The sequence below is a fragment of the Peromyscus eremicus genome, chromosome 8a (genome assembly GCF_949786415.1).
Source record: "Peromyscus eremicus chromosome 8a, PerEre_H2_v1, whole genome shotgun sequence".
In the NCBI taxonomy this organism is placed as follows: Eukaryota; Metazoa; Chordata; class Mammalia; order Rodentia; family Cricetidae; genus Peromyscus; species Peromyscus eremicus.
Genome location: NC_081423.1, coordinates 8,105,365 through 8,125,176, shown reverse-complemented (window position 1 = coordinate 8,125,176; position 19,812 = coordinate 8,105,365). Strand labels below are relative to the sequence as shown.

At 43.5% G+C, this 19,812-nt stretch overlaps 1 protein-coding gene across 6 annotated transcripts in view; it reads left to right on the top strand.

Moving 5' to 3' along the window:
- Positions 1-11,132: 11,132 nt before the first annotated feature.
- The window catches only part of Rbfox1 (RNA binding fox-1 homolog 1), a 369,263-nt gene continuing 360,583 nt past the window's right edge, over positions 11,133-19,812 (top strand). For all 6 annotated transcript variants that reach the window (XM_059269141.1, XM_059269136.1, XM_059269131.1 and 3 more), the window contains exon 1: positions 11,133-11,231. In XM_059269141.1, coding sequence (XP_059125124.1) covers positions 11,133-11,231 — 99 coding nt within the window. The remainder of the gene's footprint in view (positions 11,232-19,812) is intronic.

Here is a 19,812-nt window from a genome sequence, read left to right as displayed (position 1 = left end):
AGCTTCATGTGTGAGTCTTTGTATTTAAGCCCAGGGACAGTACATATATATCTCAGCTAACAGGCCAGATGGGGTTATGGAAATGTGGGATGCCTGTCACGGTGAAGTGCAACACCTGTGCCAAGACTTGGAAGTCCAGAGAGCACAGATTCTATGAGATGAGATCTTGAGAATTAAGGAGCTTTCCTACCCAATAACCAGTCCATCCGCATCATAACCTTCTAGGTTTTCTGCAATAACCTAGTTTTGTATGTCCTTATATCCTTCCGTGCTCACCATTAACAGCCACCAGCCTTTGAAGGTATACCTATAATACTGAGACCTGAGAGTCCCTGATGTTGTCTCTTACCTGTGTACCAGGACAAGACCTTGGCAAGGCTAAGGTCAAACTCGATTAATTCAGATATTCAGAGGTTAGAGGTGAAGCTGCATCTAGACAGAGAAGCTCATGGGAGACTCGGGTTTCAGGAAGATAAATATTTCTCATCATTTACAGGGTCAAAGAACTCTTACAGCCAGGTCTATTGCAGTGGGGGGTAGGGGGAATTCTCTGCAAGGTTTGTTTGCCTTCAAATTTGTTCAAGTTCCATGCAGAAAGTCGAAACACCAGTGGGTGGATGTGGAGGCTTCCCAAAGTAGACCTCCCCACCCACATATTCATTAGAAGAAATCACCACTTAGCCGTTTTTGTCTCTACCGCCTACCCTCCTGGGTCCCACGCTCTTAACATTCTGTCCTGTGTGCTGGGAGCCAACTCCCACCCTCTAAACTGCCAAACATTGAACTCTCTCCCCTAGCCTCTCCTCTTAGAACCTATTGTTTCAGCAAAGCTCCTATAAGAATAGAAGCTCTTCACCTGCTCTGGATACTTTTTAAATTTAGGGATATGCTATGGATCTCTCCAGACCTTTGACTAGTGTAACACAACACTCTCTGTAACTCTTCACTTTGGCCAGAGGTGTGAGGAGAGTGCTGGCGGAGACACAGGAGCCAGGGGCTTCTCCTTTGAAAAAGTGGAAGGCAGCTGTGGATGTTGTGGTACTTCCACCTCCTGTCACAAAAGAGGGGGTAGAAAGCTGAGATAATGTCACTCTATAAAAATAGATGTTGGGGATGAGCGATTGATTTCTGGGAGAGGAAGGCTTGTAGATTAGCTGGAATGGATAGTGCTGTGGGGAACTGCTTGCTCAGGTGAGGTACTCAAAAAGACTGAAACATTGATGGTGATGACGATGATAAAGGTGGTCATATCGAGGATGGGGACAACTATGATGGCATGATTTTGGAAGCAGCCCCTTTGCTGCTGCTGGTACAGCTGATAATTGGAGGAATAATCCTTCATTCTGTTCTTCAAACCTGAATGAAAACCCCACTCTCCTCACTATTTACAAGTAAGCATACATTTATTTCAACCTTGTATATTTTCACATGTTGTTGAGAGCCTTCAAAAGCTATCTTACAGGGTTATGTGAAGGTAAAAACAAAACAAAAGCATTAGTTGCCATCTGGCCAGAAGTCATCTTCTAGAATATGTTACTCAATCCCTCTCCAAAACACAGAGAAGAATTGACCTCATATGTTATGTGAGAACCTGGATAGGAATATAGCAGATGACGACTAATGTATACATTTGGTTTGTTAGCAAGGTCAAATCATGCACTTAGCAAATCAGGTCAGGGCTGAGAATACCGGTGCATGCCTATAGTCCCAGTACTCAGGAGATTGAAGAGTGGAGACTGTGAGTTTGAGACCAGCCTGAACTACATGGTGAGTTCAAGGCCAGCATGATCCTGTCTTAAAAAATAAAACAAAACAAATCAATATTGATGAGGTACTACATGTCTGTAGTTCTATCAGTTGGAAGACTGAGACAAGAGGACAGTGAGGTTGATATTAGCCTGAGCTCTATATAGCCTGTCTGCCCCAACACAACCACAAAACCTCAAACAAATAAACAAAATAAAACAAACATACAAACAAATAAACAAAACAGAAGGCCAGGGCCAAAAGGCCATGTCTATATATTTTTCTATAATGCCATGTTATTTAAAAACCTTTTCAAAAACAAAATTACATTTAGAATTCAGCATCCTATCAATGTATTGACTTTACTGGTCTTGTATGTGATTTATTTACTTAATTATTTATTTGGCAAAAAGGATAAATGTCTGTTTCATTAACTCATTAGAGATTGATAATAAAAATAATTCATAATAATATTTGCTGCTGTTTGTGATTGTTGCTAGGACATATGTTCCAATCTCAGGATATATAACTATATTTTAATTTTTAACAAATTCATTATTAAAAAAATATTACTATCCTCCTTGAGAGAGTGGAACTGAGGTTTTAAGAGCTTAGAAGACACTATACTGTTTAGTTTAGTTTGGGCTTTGAGACAGGGTCTCACACATTCCAGACTGACCTTGAGATTATTTTGTAGCAAAGAATGGCATTGAACTTCTGATTCCCCTGCCTCCACCTTCCAAGTGTGCGGATTGCAGCTATGCACCACCATGATTGATTTCTGCAGTGCTATGAATCCAACCAAGGGTTTTGCGCATGTTAGGCAAGCACTGCACAATAATGCTTTATCTCCACCTCTTAGTAGATATTTGCTATCAGATACTGAAGTATAAGCATTGAGCCCCATGAAGTGGAGCTGCAAAGATAGATTCCCCTGCGCAGTGTACTGCATACCCTTTCATGAACCAGAAAGTTTCTGTGTACTTCATCCCAGTTATGCTATAGGGTGGCCTTGAAGGAGCAGGGCTATGTCATTGAGGAGAGTGAATAAACTCTGGTGATCCATCATAATCAATTCCCTTGACCTTTCTGACACCTCTTCTATGGGAAAGTCAAGCTGCTCTGTAGGTCAGAATGCTCAGAACTGGGAAGGGCATGGGGTTTTTGCTGCAGAGAGCCAGCAAGAAGAGGAGGACACTTACTCAGGCCTGCTAATTGTTTCCAAGCATCCCCATGACACTTACCAAGAATCCCTGATCCTAAGAGTGTGGGTGCCTGGGCTGAGAAGCACTTTCTGTTCATTATCTCAGTGGTTCCCAAATGCTGACCCACAGGCTCATCAGACTCCTCAAATGGCATTTCCAACAGACTGCAGCTAAATGAGAAAATCAAGGGCAATTTAGTGAAATTTTTAATAGAACTAAATTTAATCAATTTGAAAGGCCGTCCTTTATTTTGAGACTATGTCCTTCTTGCATTTTTTTTGCTTTTGGGTGTAAAATGCCCTTTCCTTTTTGAAGTGACGAAGCTAGCAGATGGTGTGTGTGTGTGTGTGTGTGTGTGTGTGTGTGTGTATACAGACCTCCTAACTTGGCCACAAATGTAAAAGTTGTTAATTTCATGCAGTTCTTGTTTTAAATTTTATTGTAATAGCTTCTGGTTGGAGAGGAGGGTAGGGAATAACGACCTTGCTCAGAGGGAGCCCTTCATTATTGACTCCATTTTACAGAAGAAGAAACTGGCATGACACTCACCCTTGCCTGGGTTGACATCCCTTACAAGTACCAAACTTGGATTGAAACCCAGTTGACATTTCTGGAAACTTAGCAAAGCTTCATCAGGTCCTACACTGTCACTGTAAGTGGTTCCTTTCCTGCCCCTGGCCACTTTTAGTTTAACTGGACTCTGGGATATCTTGAGGGCATAGACTGGAGTCCACAGCAGCTTTAGAGGCTCTCGGTATTTCCCTGAGGCTGCCCAGTGGCAGCTGTGTGCCTTGCCTTGCCTTGACACAATAGAGTCAAGGGCACCTGGGAAGACCCGTATGTCCCTTTTCTCTGTGCCTGCTTTTGTTGTTTATGCTCACCCTAAAACATGTAATCAGTGAAGATTGGTATGTACAGAAGTTAACACCAACATACTACTGCATGCCATGTAGCAGGCTCTCAAGTGACATAGGCCATCTCTGTATTCAGAAGCCAAGTTCCTATCTGTGAGTCCAGCAATAGCAGCCAGTGAGACAACTACATAAGGAAAAAGAAGGTAAAAGAAGATGGGATACCCTTTTTATACCTCTGAGCTTTCTTGTCATTGAGCAGGGAAAAGAGGGGGTCCTGTGGGAACAAAGAGTGTAAATTAATCTGTAACTTTTCCTGGTTTCTACTTTAAGCCTGGTGCCAAGTTAAACTGTCCACTCTGGGAGGAAGTCAACTAAGACCTAGACATACCCAAGCTTGCAAAGTAACCATAACCCTAATTTTCTACAGAAACATATGCAAGATGCCAGCTCGCCAGTCTGTTTCTTAGCAGCCTTGATATCTGAGGAGGTGGTAGGCAGGGATTCAACTCCTGTCATTTATGAACAAATAAGTTAAATGTGTTTTATCCCTGGGAATTTGTGCTTGAATATGATGTACTTCGATCTCGATCTGTAAACCTTTCACCTGGGATCATATATATATATATATATATATATATATATATATATATATATATATATTTGAAGGTGCTGAGGCCTGAACTCAGGTCCTTGCATCTGTTATGGTAGATGTTTGTGCCGTGTGTGTGGTTTGTGCCGTGTGTGTGTGTGTGTGTGTGTGTGTGTGTGTGTGTGTGTGTGAATGTCATCTGTGCATGTGCCCTTGGAGGTCAGATGAGGGCATTAGATCCTTTGGTGCTGGAGTTACAGGCAGTTGTGAGCTACCTCACGTCGGGTGGGGCTGGGACCCAAACTCTTGTCCTCTTCCAGATCAGCTCACATTCTTAACTGCTGTGCAGTCTCTCTGGCCTTATAACCTGGAGCTTTCATGATTATAACTGTGATAGACATGAGGTAACAATCATTATATTTGTTTTGTTTTATTTCATAGGTACATTGTGAAAATCCAAACAACCTAAGTGTTTACAGAGTGAAAATCAAATCCCCATCACTCTAAGGATAACCAGGCCCTTTTCTATGTATTTGGCATGCATGTGTACATGTGTATTTACATTCACACATTTATAAGCCCTTGCTATTTATTTATAAATGGTGGGGTTTTTTTGTTGTTATTGTTTTAATTTTTAAATCTCTCTCTCTCTCTCTCTCTCTCTCTCTCTCATTCTCTCTCTCCCTGTGTGTGTGTGTGTGTGTGTGTGTGTGTGTGTGTGTGTGTGTATGCTCGAGCTCTCCTGAGTGCAGGTGTGTACATGTCACGGCAAGCATATGACAGTCTGGAGACAGCTTTGCAGAATCACTCTTCTCCTTCCAGCTTTTTGAGACAAAGCCTCCCTTGTTTCTGCTGCTGTGCTCCATGTCCAAGGCTGCCTGGTCCATGAGCTTCCTAGCACTTCCCCTAAGGATTTTGGGTTCACTTTCCATCTTACCATAGGAGTTCTGGGTTCTTGGGATCAGACTCCAGTTATCAGACTTGCCTGGTGAGCTCGTCTACCTGCCAAACCATCTCCCAGGCCTCAGTTGTGGGTTTTTATTGCTATTTGATTTGATTTCACAGCAAAATGTTATTCTGTATATTCTAAAGCTTTTTACAATACTTTCTTCGTGATTTCTCTAAGGGAAAACATGCAGATGCTTCTGTTCCTTCTAACAGGTGTGTGGATGGTAGTTACATTTTAAATACTCTTCCTCTATTGCTTTGTGTCATTTGCCTTTATAAGCAACATGAGAGTGAATATCCTGATACATACATATCTGTGTTCAACACTACTATCAACAGTACAGATATTGGGAAGTGGAATAGTTCCCCAAGATGATAGGAACATTTTACATTTTGATAATCAATACCAAAATGTTATCTTTCAAACTCAACCAGTTTTGACTTCCAGACAAGTATGTGAAACTGTATGTCTCTCCACATCTACTTCAATTTTATTATTATCGGTAGGCATTTTACCTTTTAAATTGGCTAATTTTATTTGGTAATTACTGTCAATCTTTTGAGCAAAAGGCAATAATAGTCAAAATGACCATAGTTTTTATTTGAATTTATTTTTATTTTTACTTCTTCAAAAAAACAGCATTTCAAATAACCAAGATTGGCTTGAAATTTCAAATGTAGTAGAAGACCTTGAATTTCTGATGTTCTTGCCTCATTCTTTCCAGACAAGCACTTGTGTGCTGAATGTGGTGGCTCATACCTCCTGTTCCAACAATTGAGAAGCTGAGGCAGGAGGATTGCTGTGAGTGCAAAGTGGGCTTATATAACAGAGGAAGACCCTGTATCACAAAATTTAAAACTGTAAAAAAAAAATTAAAATTAAAAATACCAGAGAGGCGAGATGTTGTAGTGTGTGCTCTTGAGATCTGGGTACAACATGTGCTCTGTTCTTGTTTTGCAAGCGTGGCTTATTTTTAGTCAGAGGCTTACTGACAGCCCACACTCAGGGTAGAAAGCTCCAGGAGTTTAAGGGTTCTTTGTACCAGCAGAATTTGATCTCTAGGCTGGACTCTGTCATTACATGCAAAGCAATTGTAACTAAGAAGTTGGAATGGGCTCTGCCAGAGATGAAGCCCATTGCTCACAATGAGCTCATCTGAGTGAGTCTGAGGTGGAACATCCTCAGTGACTCAGTGATAGGGAGTGATGCTTTTACCTGTAGAACTGTGTATGAAAATGGATCTTTTGCAGAGTGACCTGGAGGGAGCATCAGGGACTGAGACCTTATGGCAACTTAGAAGAAGTAAAAGGCTAGCCAAGAATCCATACTTTTTGATTTGAAATAGACAGCAAGAGGTCATGTAATCCAAGTTCCTGTTGTATCCATCCATCCATTCACCTACCCACACATCCATGCATTCATCCTTCAAAGTTAGTATTGTCTGAGTGTATCCTATGTTCCTAGGCAGTGCATTAAACTCTGCACGTCTAGTAATCAAAGATGGAGGTGAAAAGCTCTCCAATTTTGTAGCATTAGGAGTGCCAGCTCCCCATTGCTGTTTTGTGGATGGACCCCCAGAGAGTTCCAAAATCCATCTATTAGATAACCCTGAGGCTTGGAATCAAATTGCGAAGAACAGGAAGCAGGGGGCTTTCTGAAGGCTGTCACTGAATTTTACAGAGCTGGTACACTTGCTAGTATTGACTGCAGTCTCTCTATCCCTGACTTCCAGCATCCACTCATCTGACTTGTCTCTTGCCCTTTTCCCAAAGCACCCACTCCTTTATGTTATGGTACAAGTTTACTTGCTTCTTATCTTTATTGTTTAACACACACACACACACACACACACACACACACACACACGCATACTTGAATATAAGCTCTATGATGTGAGGGGTCTTTGTTTGTCCTCTCTGGGCCAATACATCTCCAGGGACTGGGACAGCCCTTGGAGTGAGGTTAATACTAACTAAACTGCGTTCAAGTGTTTGCAAGGCAGTCAATCAAAATGATGCTCAGGATAAGATAATAAATAATAAGGTTCTCAAAAAAGGCTTCTTTTATTCTTACTTGATATAAGACTGAAAATATGTAGTTATGTGTATTAAAATTTGGAAGTGAGATTCAAATTTAGCTAAGCCTCGTGTTGATATTGTCACCGAGCCAACACAGTGGTCTGAATTACTTAGGAATTAATTACATCCAAATGTCCTTCCTTCAGTCTTACCAGAGTCTTTCTTGCTCCGATACAATGCAATTCCCATGCAAAGATCCCTTCAAGGCAAGGTTTACTGTGTTGACAGTTTTAGGAAATTACAATAAGAAATGAAAAGAGGTGGAAATGACTTATTTCATTCTCTTAGCTAATTGACAAATTTGGGAGAGAGAGGAAAATGTTGCAAACACTATTGTTTGGGTCAAATAAGAACTTGGGCAGTTGCTTTCAAAGAAAGTACCATTTAAACATGTTATTGTTCTTTGCTATCTTTCCTTAAGCCTTCTGGCTTCTTACAGGGCATCTATAGCCATTCAATTAAGGGTCCTTGTAGCTGAAAGCCAGCAGGGCAGCCCCCGAATGCACAGACAGTACATACATGCAAGTAATCTCAAGTGGCAGGGACTCTTCATAGAAAGGAACATGTACATTCTCTTCCCTCTCTTTTCCTATTAAATGATGTAGAAAGAATTTCCTTTTTACATCATTGAGATGGGGTTGAGATTTATCACTCCTGGATGCCATCTAGAAAGCCTCACCAAGTTTTGCCATTGGTATATCAAAATGATCACAGAAAGATTATGCCTTTTGATTTGGGGGTCCTTCGATGCTCTACACTGATGTTACTCACAGGGGAATAAAAGTCATTCCTCCGTTTAAGTGGCTTCTCATAGCCAACGTGTCCAGGAAAAGAGCACTTAGTGATTGTATTTGTTCACACTGTGCAGGGACATTTGAGCTGGTTGGTCCAGAGAAAAGAATCTGCCTCCAAATCATTTTGACTTGGTCCGAGGAGGGCTGTGAGCTCATTGCTTCACTGACAGATTCCCAATGTGGTTGACTCTAAGACAGCCATCTAAGGGGAAGAGGGAGCCATTACTTCATAGTGGGTTTGAAGGAAGTCAGTCCTCCCTGAGAGTTTTCATGTTGGGAGGAAATAGGGCTCCTGGCATGTGAGAACTCTTAGTAGCTTCTTCCAGGATATATTTGTTTTTCATTAAACCATTCAGATACGGTCTTAACAAAGTGCCAGGTTTTACTTATCTCATTCCTTATGAAAATGAGCTGAAGAGAAATTTCTACCCTGTTCTTGGAATATTGTAGTTTCTCCAGTGTCAGACTGAAAAAATAAAAATAAAAAAAAAAATCCCTGTTGTTCAGAAAAAAAAATTGCTTAAAGCAAAAGAAAAAGCTTGGGAAGGCAAGAGAGACCAGAGAGCCATGATCTCTAGTCTTTCATTCGTTCTCATTGGTTTGAGGAATTGCAAAATAAAACGAAGTACAGAGAGGGAAATAAAGAGAGAGGTACTTGGGGTCCGCGTGACTCAGAGCCTGTGAGTCAGGTGCCATTGATTTCTGAGATGACATGAAGTGAGCATTTTTCAGGATTCTCTCCATCAGCCCTCCTACCCCCAGTGTAGCCCCAGGAGCACCTGCCTTTGCTCTCCCAGCCCCTCTGAACAGCTACTGCAAAGGGTTAAACATGCTACTGAGTGCCTAGGACAGGAAAAGGGGGGGGGGGGGCTGCAACCAAGTGGTTGGAAGAAGGGGTTTGCAAGGTGGAAGGTGGAAATGAGCAACCAGTCAGGTTGGGACACAGTGGCAACATGATTTTGATAACATTTCAGAAGAACAGTGCTGAACTGTAGGATCATTCCTTTCCTGCCCATCAGAAAGCATTTTGATTAGTTTGCCAAGAGAATTGTGTCTTGCAAGCTGAGGCATCAATCCAGAAGGTTTCATTCTGCTGGAACTGTGTGGGGAACACCCGTGGGGATGGCCTTTGGAGAGGCCAATCCCAGGGTCCTGCCTCAGTGTCCACTTCTGAGAGAAGTGTTTCCCCTCTGGGGGACAGTTCTATCCTGCAGAGCTGGTACCAGTCTTCACCTGGAATTCTTTTAGGGAACCTAGCAACCAGGGAAGCATGCTATCTAGTGGACCTTTGCTCTGAGAATAAAGAAGAAACCCAATCGCTGGTTCAAAACAAATCTATATAAAATACGGCAACTATTCCTGATCATGATTTTACTATTGCCAGGATTTTCCCCCTTGTGGGAATCAAGGACGAGTTAGAGTCTTCATATTTTCTCTTAATTCACAGATCACATCCCTTTTTTATTGCATAAAGACTAACGAAATCTACTAATGAATAATTATTACTTCATAAGATAAAGGGGAGGGGTGAAGATCCGCCTGCAAGAGTGGAATGTTAATTTGGCCAAGGAGGCCAAGCAAGAGGGGAAAATATAAAATAAAACCATTTCAATTTGCTCTCTGCATCACGAACAGTAATCTGTTATAAGACAGGGACTTTTGCCTACCCCGTGTATTTATAATTTGAGAAGAGCAACGGGTTCTAGGCTGGGAGAAGGCCCCTCGTGTTCACCTCGAGCTGGCGTTTTAGAGTACAGCTGCGCGAATTCTCCGGTTAAGCCGCACCGCTTGGGGCTGCCTGCCCGGGGAAGGCTGATTCCAGGGAGAAAGCAGTGCCCCCAGAGCAGCGGGAGGGGAGGGGGCGAACCTCCTTCTCGCACCCCCACCCCGGCGCAGCACCCCAACCCCTGGCGTGTCCATCACCCCCAAGCTTCTTACAAAAGGGGAATCCCTTTTCTTGTGTTTATTTGCCAAGGAGTCAGGCAAACAAACCGCCGGCTGAAAATCTCCCGGACTCCTCAGGGTCCCAGCTGAGCAGTCTTGTTAATGGTCTAGCTCCTTTGATTGCTGGAGATGTGGGGCGCTCATACATTCGCTCTCCCTCTCCCTCCCCTCGGAAGATTTTAGCAGACAACATTTAAATTTTGGCGAGTCCTTTTTAAAAAAGAAAGAAAGAAACCTACAACCCTGCCCCTGGACCTCTGACAAATGAGAAGACTCCCAGCATCAGCACCAAGCGAGTGAGCGACAGTGAAGCTGTGAGTCAACCCCCCCTTCTCTCTCTCTCTCTCTCTCTCTCTCTCTCTCTCTCTCTCTCTCTCTCTCTCTCTCTCTCTCTCTCTGTCCCCTCCCTTCTTCTCTCCCACCCTCCCTTCCTCTCTCCCTCCTTCCACTCCCCCATCCCCTCCCCCTCCCTCTCCTCCCCCCTCCCTACTCCATCTCTCCCTCTTCCCTCTAGCGTCTCTATCAGGGCATCCTAACCCCTGTCTTTCATAGAAGTCGACTTTGCCCATTCTTTTCACCTTTAGGGGGTGGGGTGAGGGGCACCTTCCACTTTAAGAGCGCTCCAACAACAGGCCCGATAAGCCAAGGGGAGCCAACACTACTTCCCAGCCTCTCCAAGTGTCTTTAGTTGAAGGCTGATGAACGCTGGGTACTAGCAAACCCGAGGGCGAGGAGAGCTAGGGAGGAGGGACTCTCTTGGGGTGCGGTGGGGGAGGGAGAAAGAGAGAGACGAAAGAGGAAGAGAGAGCAAGAGGGACAGCCACTGCTGTGTGAGTTAGATAATCAGCAAAAATTAAAAAGAAAAAAAAAACAGTAGCGACTAGGCAAGAGGGTTAAAAAAAAAAAAGGCAACACGATTGTAGATTGTATGTGAGCATCTCCGCTCTCGCTCTGCGGGCACCCGAGAATCGCGATGCAGCATCCTCTGACGGGGGCCACCTGCGTGGCACTCCCCAACGTGGGCATGTGTCCCCAGCTCTCGTGTGCCTTGACTTTTATGTACTTACAGCAGGTAAGACGCGCGGCTCTTTCTCGGTGGCGGCAGCTCCTTCTCAGCTTGGTCAGACTGGGTACCGCTTCAGTGGGCTGCGCGTTGTGGGGGGGAGGTGTGCTGGGTTGGGGGGCTCGAGCACTGGGACGAGATGAGGTTGGGTGGAAGCCTCTGGTTTTCCGTCAAGCCAAAAGCTATTTTAATTCACCTGTCTGAATACTTTGTGAACACCGATTTCCAGCCTCAGGGACCGGGAATTTGAAAATGAAAAACTGGCTTTTTCTTGTGAGCATCTTTCCTCATGTCAGAAGTCCCAGAGGTGAGGGGAGGGAGATCCCTAAGATATTGAGAGAGTTTGGGGCTCTGTGAAGACCTCCTGATGCCTGTAGTTTTAATTCAGCTGTTTTAATGATTGACACAAAGTGTGCATATACTGTGCAAGTATGTTTGTGTGTGTGTGTGTGTGTGTGTGTGTGTGTGTGTGTGAGAGAGAGAGAGAGAGAGAGAGAGAGAGAGAGAGAGAGAGAGAGAGAGAGAGAGGGAGAGAGAGATCTTTGTTAAGTTTGTCTGTGGTATTTATCCATTCCACAAGAATCAGAACATTGGGATTTCTGGAGCTTGACAGCCCCCAACCCAATCTTCTTTGAAACTCCCCAGCAGTGGGTGGGCATGGGCAGATGCTGTCTTGACTGGCCTGAACATAGGGTGGTTTTATTTGCTTGGTTGGTTGTTTCTGTACCCCAGGCCTGTCCACTCCCTGGCAGTGGTCTTTCCCGGATGTCTGTTGGCTTCGTTCCCACTCAGTCCACATCTGTGAATTTTTGGATTTGGTTCTTGTTCTGAGTGTCTGCTCTGGGCCTCACTGGGTCTCCTCCTCCCTTACTAGAAAGGCTTCTGCCCTGTCTACTACTCCAGGGCTTTGGAAACCACCTAACACTGTCCTGTGGGGAAGCAGGCCGGGCTGTGTCATGGGGCGGGGTCTGTGGCTGTGAGTTGGCAAGATTAGAGGGTTTTTGTCTGCTGGTGGGAATCCATGACCTCACTACCTCTGTTCTGTCCTATGAAGTTTTCACTGGGGGTAATCCTTTTGCCTGCCTTTCCATGAAATCATTTTAAGGACACGGTTGGTTACATGTGTGTGTTAACCAAACTTCCTTTCAAGAGTTGAAAGGAGCCCCTTGCCTCCAAGATGTCCCACTCTAATTTATGCTACAGGAATATATGTCTTCATAAAATGTCAGGGGTTCTGGTTTGAACATTTGGGTAATTTGTTATCAGCTTGGCTGCCAAATTTTTCTTCCGAGTATTTACTGCTGCTAGTCTTTTTTGAGAACAACCCCTTAAAAAACATCTTGTGAGTAAACCCGTTTATACTTGTATTTGTATTATTTTGTTTCCCATTTAGTAATAATAGCAGGAAGCATCTCTTAGGTATGTATTGATAACATTATTGATAATATATGATTTACCAGCTTCTACTATTTCCTTGCCTCAGCTGTGAATGTGTGTCAAGTGCCTGTGTGCGTTTTACATCAGTTACCACTGGAACATCCCAGTAAGCATTTCTTTAGTTGCTAAGCCTCAGCTGGATTGAATCAGATTATTAGAGTAACTGTTTTTTTAATCCTATATTCATGTCTTTCATTTTATTTGTGAATCAACTGAAATAATGTTATTTAAAACATAGAATGTTATAGGTGCTCAGTACTTTCTGTGTTTTTGGTGCTTATGTGTTGATTAATCTGTATTTCTGCTTCATCATTAAACTGGTTTGCTCATTGAAGAACTGAGGAAGGAGGACAGTGGCTTTGAACAAGAACCTATTCTTGCTGTGAAAACAATGAGTGTATCATGTGGCACCAAGGCTTTCCCACTGTGGGATGCACCTGCTATGGAGAGGGAGCCTCACAGGAAGTGCTGGCAGACATAACAAATATTTAGAGGGGACTGAATCAACAGCACAGCTCCCCAGGAAGGTAGATGGAGGATGGGCTTTGAAATGAGGTCTCAATGTGTTCTCCCCTTGAATGAGTGCGGCATGGGGTCAGAACAGCTGTGAGTGACAGAAGTATGCCTCTTACTGAGGTTTACTAAAATTCGAAAGTATAAACAGGCAGACATTTCTTTTTGCTTATCCTGTTTACAATCAGGGGTTTCAGCTGCCACCACTACCCTTTCCAAAAACTCACTGTCAGAGACCTGTGCCTTAGGGTCATCTCTTCTGGCCTTTTAATGCCATGATTCAAAGTCAAGGTCAGACAACTGGCTGATTTAGAGAGGAGACAGTCCCTTTAATCTCCACAGGCCACATACCAGTACAGACTACACGTCTTCTGCCTGTGTGGAACCGCTATACTTTTTTTCTGCTATTAATTTATAGCTGGTATTACATATCCATGTGTTTGATGAACAGAGAGATAGTTCATACTTTCAAAGCAAATTGATCAAATAGATGAATGAATCGTGCTTTATTTATGATTAGCAATACCTTCATTAGAAGCATTTCATTTTGTATGTAGAAAAAAGGCATGTGCCATAAACCACTGTCATCCTCATTATCAGTTTACATATGAAAATAATTAAAATCTTCCTATCTTTTTTGAAACCTTTCTCATCCTGTTTTTATCCGTGCACATGGTCTCACATGTTGGGGACTCCTGGATTTTCACTGAAAGGTTTTATCTTAGAATGAAGTCTTGTACAAGGACTATCTCCTATCCAGCACTCAAGGAAAATGACTCTGTTATACGCTTTCCTTGGCTTTGATATTAACATCCCATTCCTTCTTAAATACTCTCAGATTTGTCCTTAAAACAACTCATGAAAACAACAAATCAATTAGGATGCTTCAGCCATGGGAGCATACACTAAATGTTCAAGTGAAAACAACATAACCCTTTTGCTACAAATAGCTTATTTATTCAGACCAAAAAAGTGGTGTCTTCGGTGTTTGCATCGTTTGACTTATTTTGTATCATTTGTTTACATTTTTTATTAACTTCCTTTTAGAAATTCATCTATACCTACACATGAATATTTTCCTAAAGTTTATGATTTCTTCTTCTTTTTTTTTCTATTTTCTGTGTCTTCTCCTCCCTTTTCCTAACACCCAAGCCATTACTGTAGTTGGGAAATACAAGATGGAATAAAGCTTGGTAGCCCTTTTGGCATCTAAATATTCCAGCCAATGGCGTCATCACTGGCATGTCTGCACATGTGCACACATGCACACTTCAACACTGCTGGCACATTGCATGGGTTTACAGCTGCAGCCTACTTCTAGAAAAAAAGGATGAAGGGTTGCAGAAGCAGCTGCTTTTCTTCTCACTGTTGAGGTGAGGGATATGCTTCCGCCTTGGGTCGTGATGCACTGCAGTGGTCCTTCTCTGTGACTCCTTTGACGGTGACAGAGTCCCACAATTTGACTTCCCAGTGCAAAATCTTTCTAGAGCTCCTAACTGGGTACTCATTTAAACATCCTTACATTGAGGGAGAATTCTGAATTCCAGTTCCAAATTTGGTGCTTATTATCAATGAGATCAAAGGAGAATCTATTTTGTTTGCTTAATAGAAAACAATACGCTCATGCTCATACTCTCTGTCTCTCTGTCTCTCTGTCTCTCTGTCTCTCTCCAAAATTCATCTAAATCAAGGGAAACAAACACCAGGCACCCATTTCTTCACAGGGAATGCTGAGGATGGAGGCAGGACAGACACTCAGGCTTGTTTTCTAATTTACAAGTCATGCCCAGAGCTCCCGAGCTGTATTGTGCACAGAGTTCCAACTCTATAAAGAAAACCAGTAGCATATGAACTGCTCCTTGTTCCTACCCCACCCTCACTGTCTCCAGTTCTGTTCCACGAAGCCTTCTCATCTGTCAAGTGCTGTTCACTCCCAACCTTTTAATCAGCCCAAATTTAACAACGAGTCAAATACTTAAAATCCACATTAAAGAGGGGAGGAAAAGGGGGCCTCTAAAGTGGCCCACGCCACTGTCAATATCCAAAGATGGGTCATTTTTCCCCACCTAATGGTGATGCATGAGCTTTGTTTTAAATAGTGAAGTGGTTTGTACAAAGGGTAATTCCTGGTAAATGAAGCCATTGCTCATGGTGGACACCTTCAGATCGAAAGCAATTGAACTGAAACCCGCACATCAGCCCTTTCTGTCTTTAATTAGAAAGTGCTGCTCAGTGTAGAAACTCACTGGGGTAGAAGGGCTCTCTCGTGGAGGTTGGATGGTGGTGGTGGTGCGGGGGCTTGCCTCTATGCACCAGCCGTGGTTATAAATTTGGGACACATTAGGTAAGGCATAACAATTATTGCTGCGTAGGAAAGTTCAATTCTCATCGCGGTGACTCCCCTTGCGTCTCTCCATTTGCTGATTTACGGAGGGGACAAATGACATCTTATCACATTCTTTCTTCTTGGCTTAATCCCACACTGATTTATTAGATAGTGCTGTGGATTGGGGGTAGTCAATAGTGTCAATAATGCAGAAAAGAATTAGGATAGATTATCTTCATGTCTGAATTGTTTAAAGGGATCTAAGTGGCTGGAATGAGCACATTTGTAGGCCTGGTTAGCTGTTTGCCATGAGATGTCTGCTTGCCTCTGTCTTCAGGTATTGTCTGCTGTAAATTTTTTGATTAACAAACTCTGCTGTTTTTTTCCGATTTTTTTCTAAAGAAAGAGAGAAGGTATGTGTGGTGGAACTGTTCTGAACAGGGTGAGGCCCAGCATCCAGTGGACTGGGTGCTTCTTTGCCTTACCCCCATGGAGAAAAAGGTATCTTGAAATGGGCTTCACTCCTTCCTGTTGACCGTAAGGTTACCTGGACTGCCTCTTCGTTAAAACCACTTAAAGCGATGTTCATTAGTGGAAACCATAATGCATCTGTCTGTCCACAGACGGGCGTCTCCTGTGCCATCCCTCTCTGCCTGCCATTTCGTGGTAGGTTGTGTGTCAGAACATGCAAGCCAGCGGCTCTGCCTGATCTGGGAATGGAGAAAGCCCATGTCATTAGTGCTCACACACCATCTGTTTTTCTTACAGCCGGCCCTTGAGTGATTGTCCGGTAGCTGATGTGCTGAGGGTAGACAATTGTTTTTTAGGGGGTTCTGATTCATTTCACCAAGCTCCCTGCCCCAAGAGAAAACATAATGCTTGTTTATTCATATTGGCTGGTAAAAAGCAGTGTAGTTTATCAGGCAAATCATAGTCTTCTGGAAGAGAAAGACATTGTGGCATAGTAAACAAAATCAGGTTGGCGCATCTGTGCCTAAGGGGGTTGGTGATGGGCATGGGGTATCATCCTGAGAAAGAGGCAGGGCTGGCACACATGGATGTAATTGTCCCATCTGCAGAGACTTCTTTAATGGACAGGGAGAGGTGTCCCAGTGTGCTGCTTAATTCAATTAAGAAAAGCATAGAAAGTTCCATTCATCAATAAAGTTGCCTATTTCCAGTGCTGCTAGGGAGAGTCTTTCAGGGCTGAGCACTGGACTGTGGCTGTCACCCTGATGTGACTTGCCTCTCCTGGCTCTATTGAGGAGGAGTCTGTGTCAAATAGGGTCAGCTCTTAAGCACAATAGCTTAGAATGGTCCTGGCTGTCTACCATGCTGAGTGTAAATCAGCTGGGGAAATGAGCAGTGGTCACACAGTCTGCCCTTACAAGAGGAAGCTATTAGGAGATGGCTTAGCAAAGAATCCCAAATTCAGTGTCCAAGCACTTCCTAAGGTTAGGACAGGGCAATGATTAGAATTCCTGGACCCCTGACACGGCTTGGAAGTGGGACGTTTACAGTTGTCTCCGCTCTTCCAGCATATCGAAGCTGCGACTGTTTGGCTGAGAAAGAGCAAAAGATGGCTTATGTCTATTGCCCAGGACCCTTTTCTTTGGATTCCTCTACTGTTGATCTGCATTTCTTCTTTTAAATAAGTGTTTGACTGTTTCCAGAGCATTGTTTCTGAGCTTTCCAGTGAGATAGTTGAAATCTTTCAGTATTTTCCTAAATTTCACCCACAACGCCTCAGGACTGATGTACAGAGTGTGTAGCTGTTTAGTAAAAAGATCAATAGATGAATGTGTGGGTCTGGACATGATAGAACCAGGAAACAAGGGGAGATAGTGCCTACCACCTGTACCTATGTACAGTGTCCTGTACAGTATAGTCATTTGTTTATGTGAAAATTGTTTCCAAGTGTTGTTACCGTTTCAGTATGTTAAGAAGTATCTGTGATATTGTGGAGCTGAGGCTCCAGTAAAAGGTGGATGTGGATAGGGATGAACCCAGAAAATAGCTTCAGATTGGAGAGCATAAAGCAGGAGATGAAGAGGATGGTGGAGAGGTGATGGTTCTTCTGACCTGGGGTGCAAGGGTACTGGGCCTGGGAAAAGCTAGAGAAAGCTGTCTAGAAGTAGAAAAGAGCAAGAATGGGGTTGGGGAGATAGCTTAAGTGGTAAAACATTTGCCGCACAAGGGTGAAGACCTGTGCATAATATCTAACACTTGGGGGAATGGGGAACCAAGCAGGCTTGCTGGCCCATGTTTAAGCATCACAGCACTGGGGAGGCTGAGATATGAGGACCCGTGGGTCCAGGTCAGTTCCAAGTCAGTGAAGGACCCCATCTTTACAAAAAAAAAAAAGAAGAAAAAAAACCTGAGGAGAGGAACAGGTTGTTTACTGACCTTCATGCACACATATGCACAAAAGTACATGCACCAACAAGCAGGCATGAATCACCCACACAGACCCACATACACACACACACACACACATACACACACACACACACAATCACACACACTCAAGGGATTGTTCTCAGCTACAGAAGATGTCATGAAAATCTCACACTTAGATACACAGAGATATGGAGCAGTGAAATGGGTTTTGTGCAGAGTTCTCCAGTCTCTGAGGACAGAGTATGGGAAACACCGAGTCTGTCTTATAGTCTCACTCTATTTTGAAGTGAGGCACAGGATGGAAAGGTGACCTAATGAAAGACAATTATTCTAGAATTGTAGAATGATGCCTGTGAGGTGTGGCCCCGAAGCAGGGACAGTGAGTACACGGAGAATTTGATCAAACTCCTAAGGAATGGTATTCACCAAGAGGCCCCCAAGCCCCTGCTGACAACTTTGTAATCCTGTCAAGGGGCATATGTGATGAGTGAGTTGGTGGGAACCAGACAAGCATGGCCCACTCTTTCTCCACCTTCAGTTATTCAATCAGCTCCTTCCTCATTTTTACCAACCTCCTCATTACCACAGATGACGTATCTTTACTAATTTCAAAATGAACCTACATTTAAGTTGGCAAGTACCCTTGGCCAGTCACAGTGGTGATAACAGTTTTCCAGGATTCGTAGAAACCAACATCCACTCCCATGCTTGCTCACTGATTCCAGGTTGGTAGAGTTCACACGGTGTATGTATGTGTGTATATGCTCATTTACTGTGTCAGTTGAGGCTGAACTACTACATACTAGGTGAGTACTTTACCACTGACCTGCATCTACCTTCAGGCCTCTTTTTACATTCTATTCTGAAACGAGGGCTTAGTAAGTTGTCCAGGCTGGCCTTGACCTTTCCTTCCTCCTACCTCAATCACCCTAGTTGCTGGAATGACAGACATGGACCACCACTATACTCTGCTCATTCTGTGTTTGTTGAGCTCCCACAGGGTGCCAGATGCCATTAGTAAGCAAACCCTAGCGCTTCTCTATCCCTGGAAGAGCATCATTTACCTGTGTACCATAAGGCAATACTGCATTTAGACACACATCAGCTTGGCCCATTGCCTGTGTTAGGAATCTTCTGGCATTCTTGGGCTAGAATGACTCCTTTCTTCCCTCCTCTGAGCCAATATGCAAAGAACAAGACTATATAATTAACTTACAACTTTCTTCATGTCACCTCTGCCCAGCTAGTAGCCCACAGCAAAGGAAAGATATCCCTACATTTAATGTTTACAGTGTACAGAGGGCTCTGCAACAGTGGGCTGGGTCAGAAGACTGCCACTGTGGTCCTTAGGGCTCATCAAAGCTCTGTTTGCCACGCAGTTGCACACAGTTTGATCTTTTCCTCTGTATTGTTTCAGGACACAGAATAGGAAGCAGTGCGGGAATGCCCAGTGTGCAGAAGGCCAGTGTGTGTTCTCAGGGACTTAATGGCTATTTTGCTTTTTCTTCTGTGGCTATGGAACAAAGTACAGCAGCTTTAGGATTTAAGGGCCTCAGATTTTCCTGGACTCAGGAGTGAAATACAAGGAGGGGTTTGGCTTTAATGAGTCTTTCCTTCCCTTGGCAGCAGATGTTTGCCTGGGAATCACCTGGAGAACTGGATTTTTCTTATTGGAAATAGCAGCAAGCATCTGTGTGTTCCTTCCAGGAGAAACGCTTTCTATGCCTAGGTTGGATAGTGCTCAGCTCTCAGGAGAGGATTTGGGCTGAGACATGATGCCCCCTCTCTTGGAATGTTTCAGGAACAGTGAGCAGCAACTGTGGAATCTTATACAGGGAGAGAGTCCTTCCGGTTTATATTCAAAAATTGGTCTTCCCTTAGAAGCCTGAGTGTTAACTTTTCCTTCAAAACATG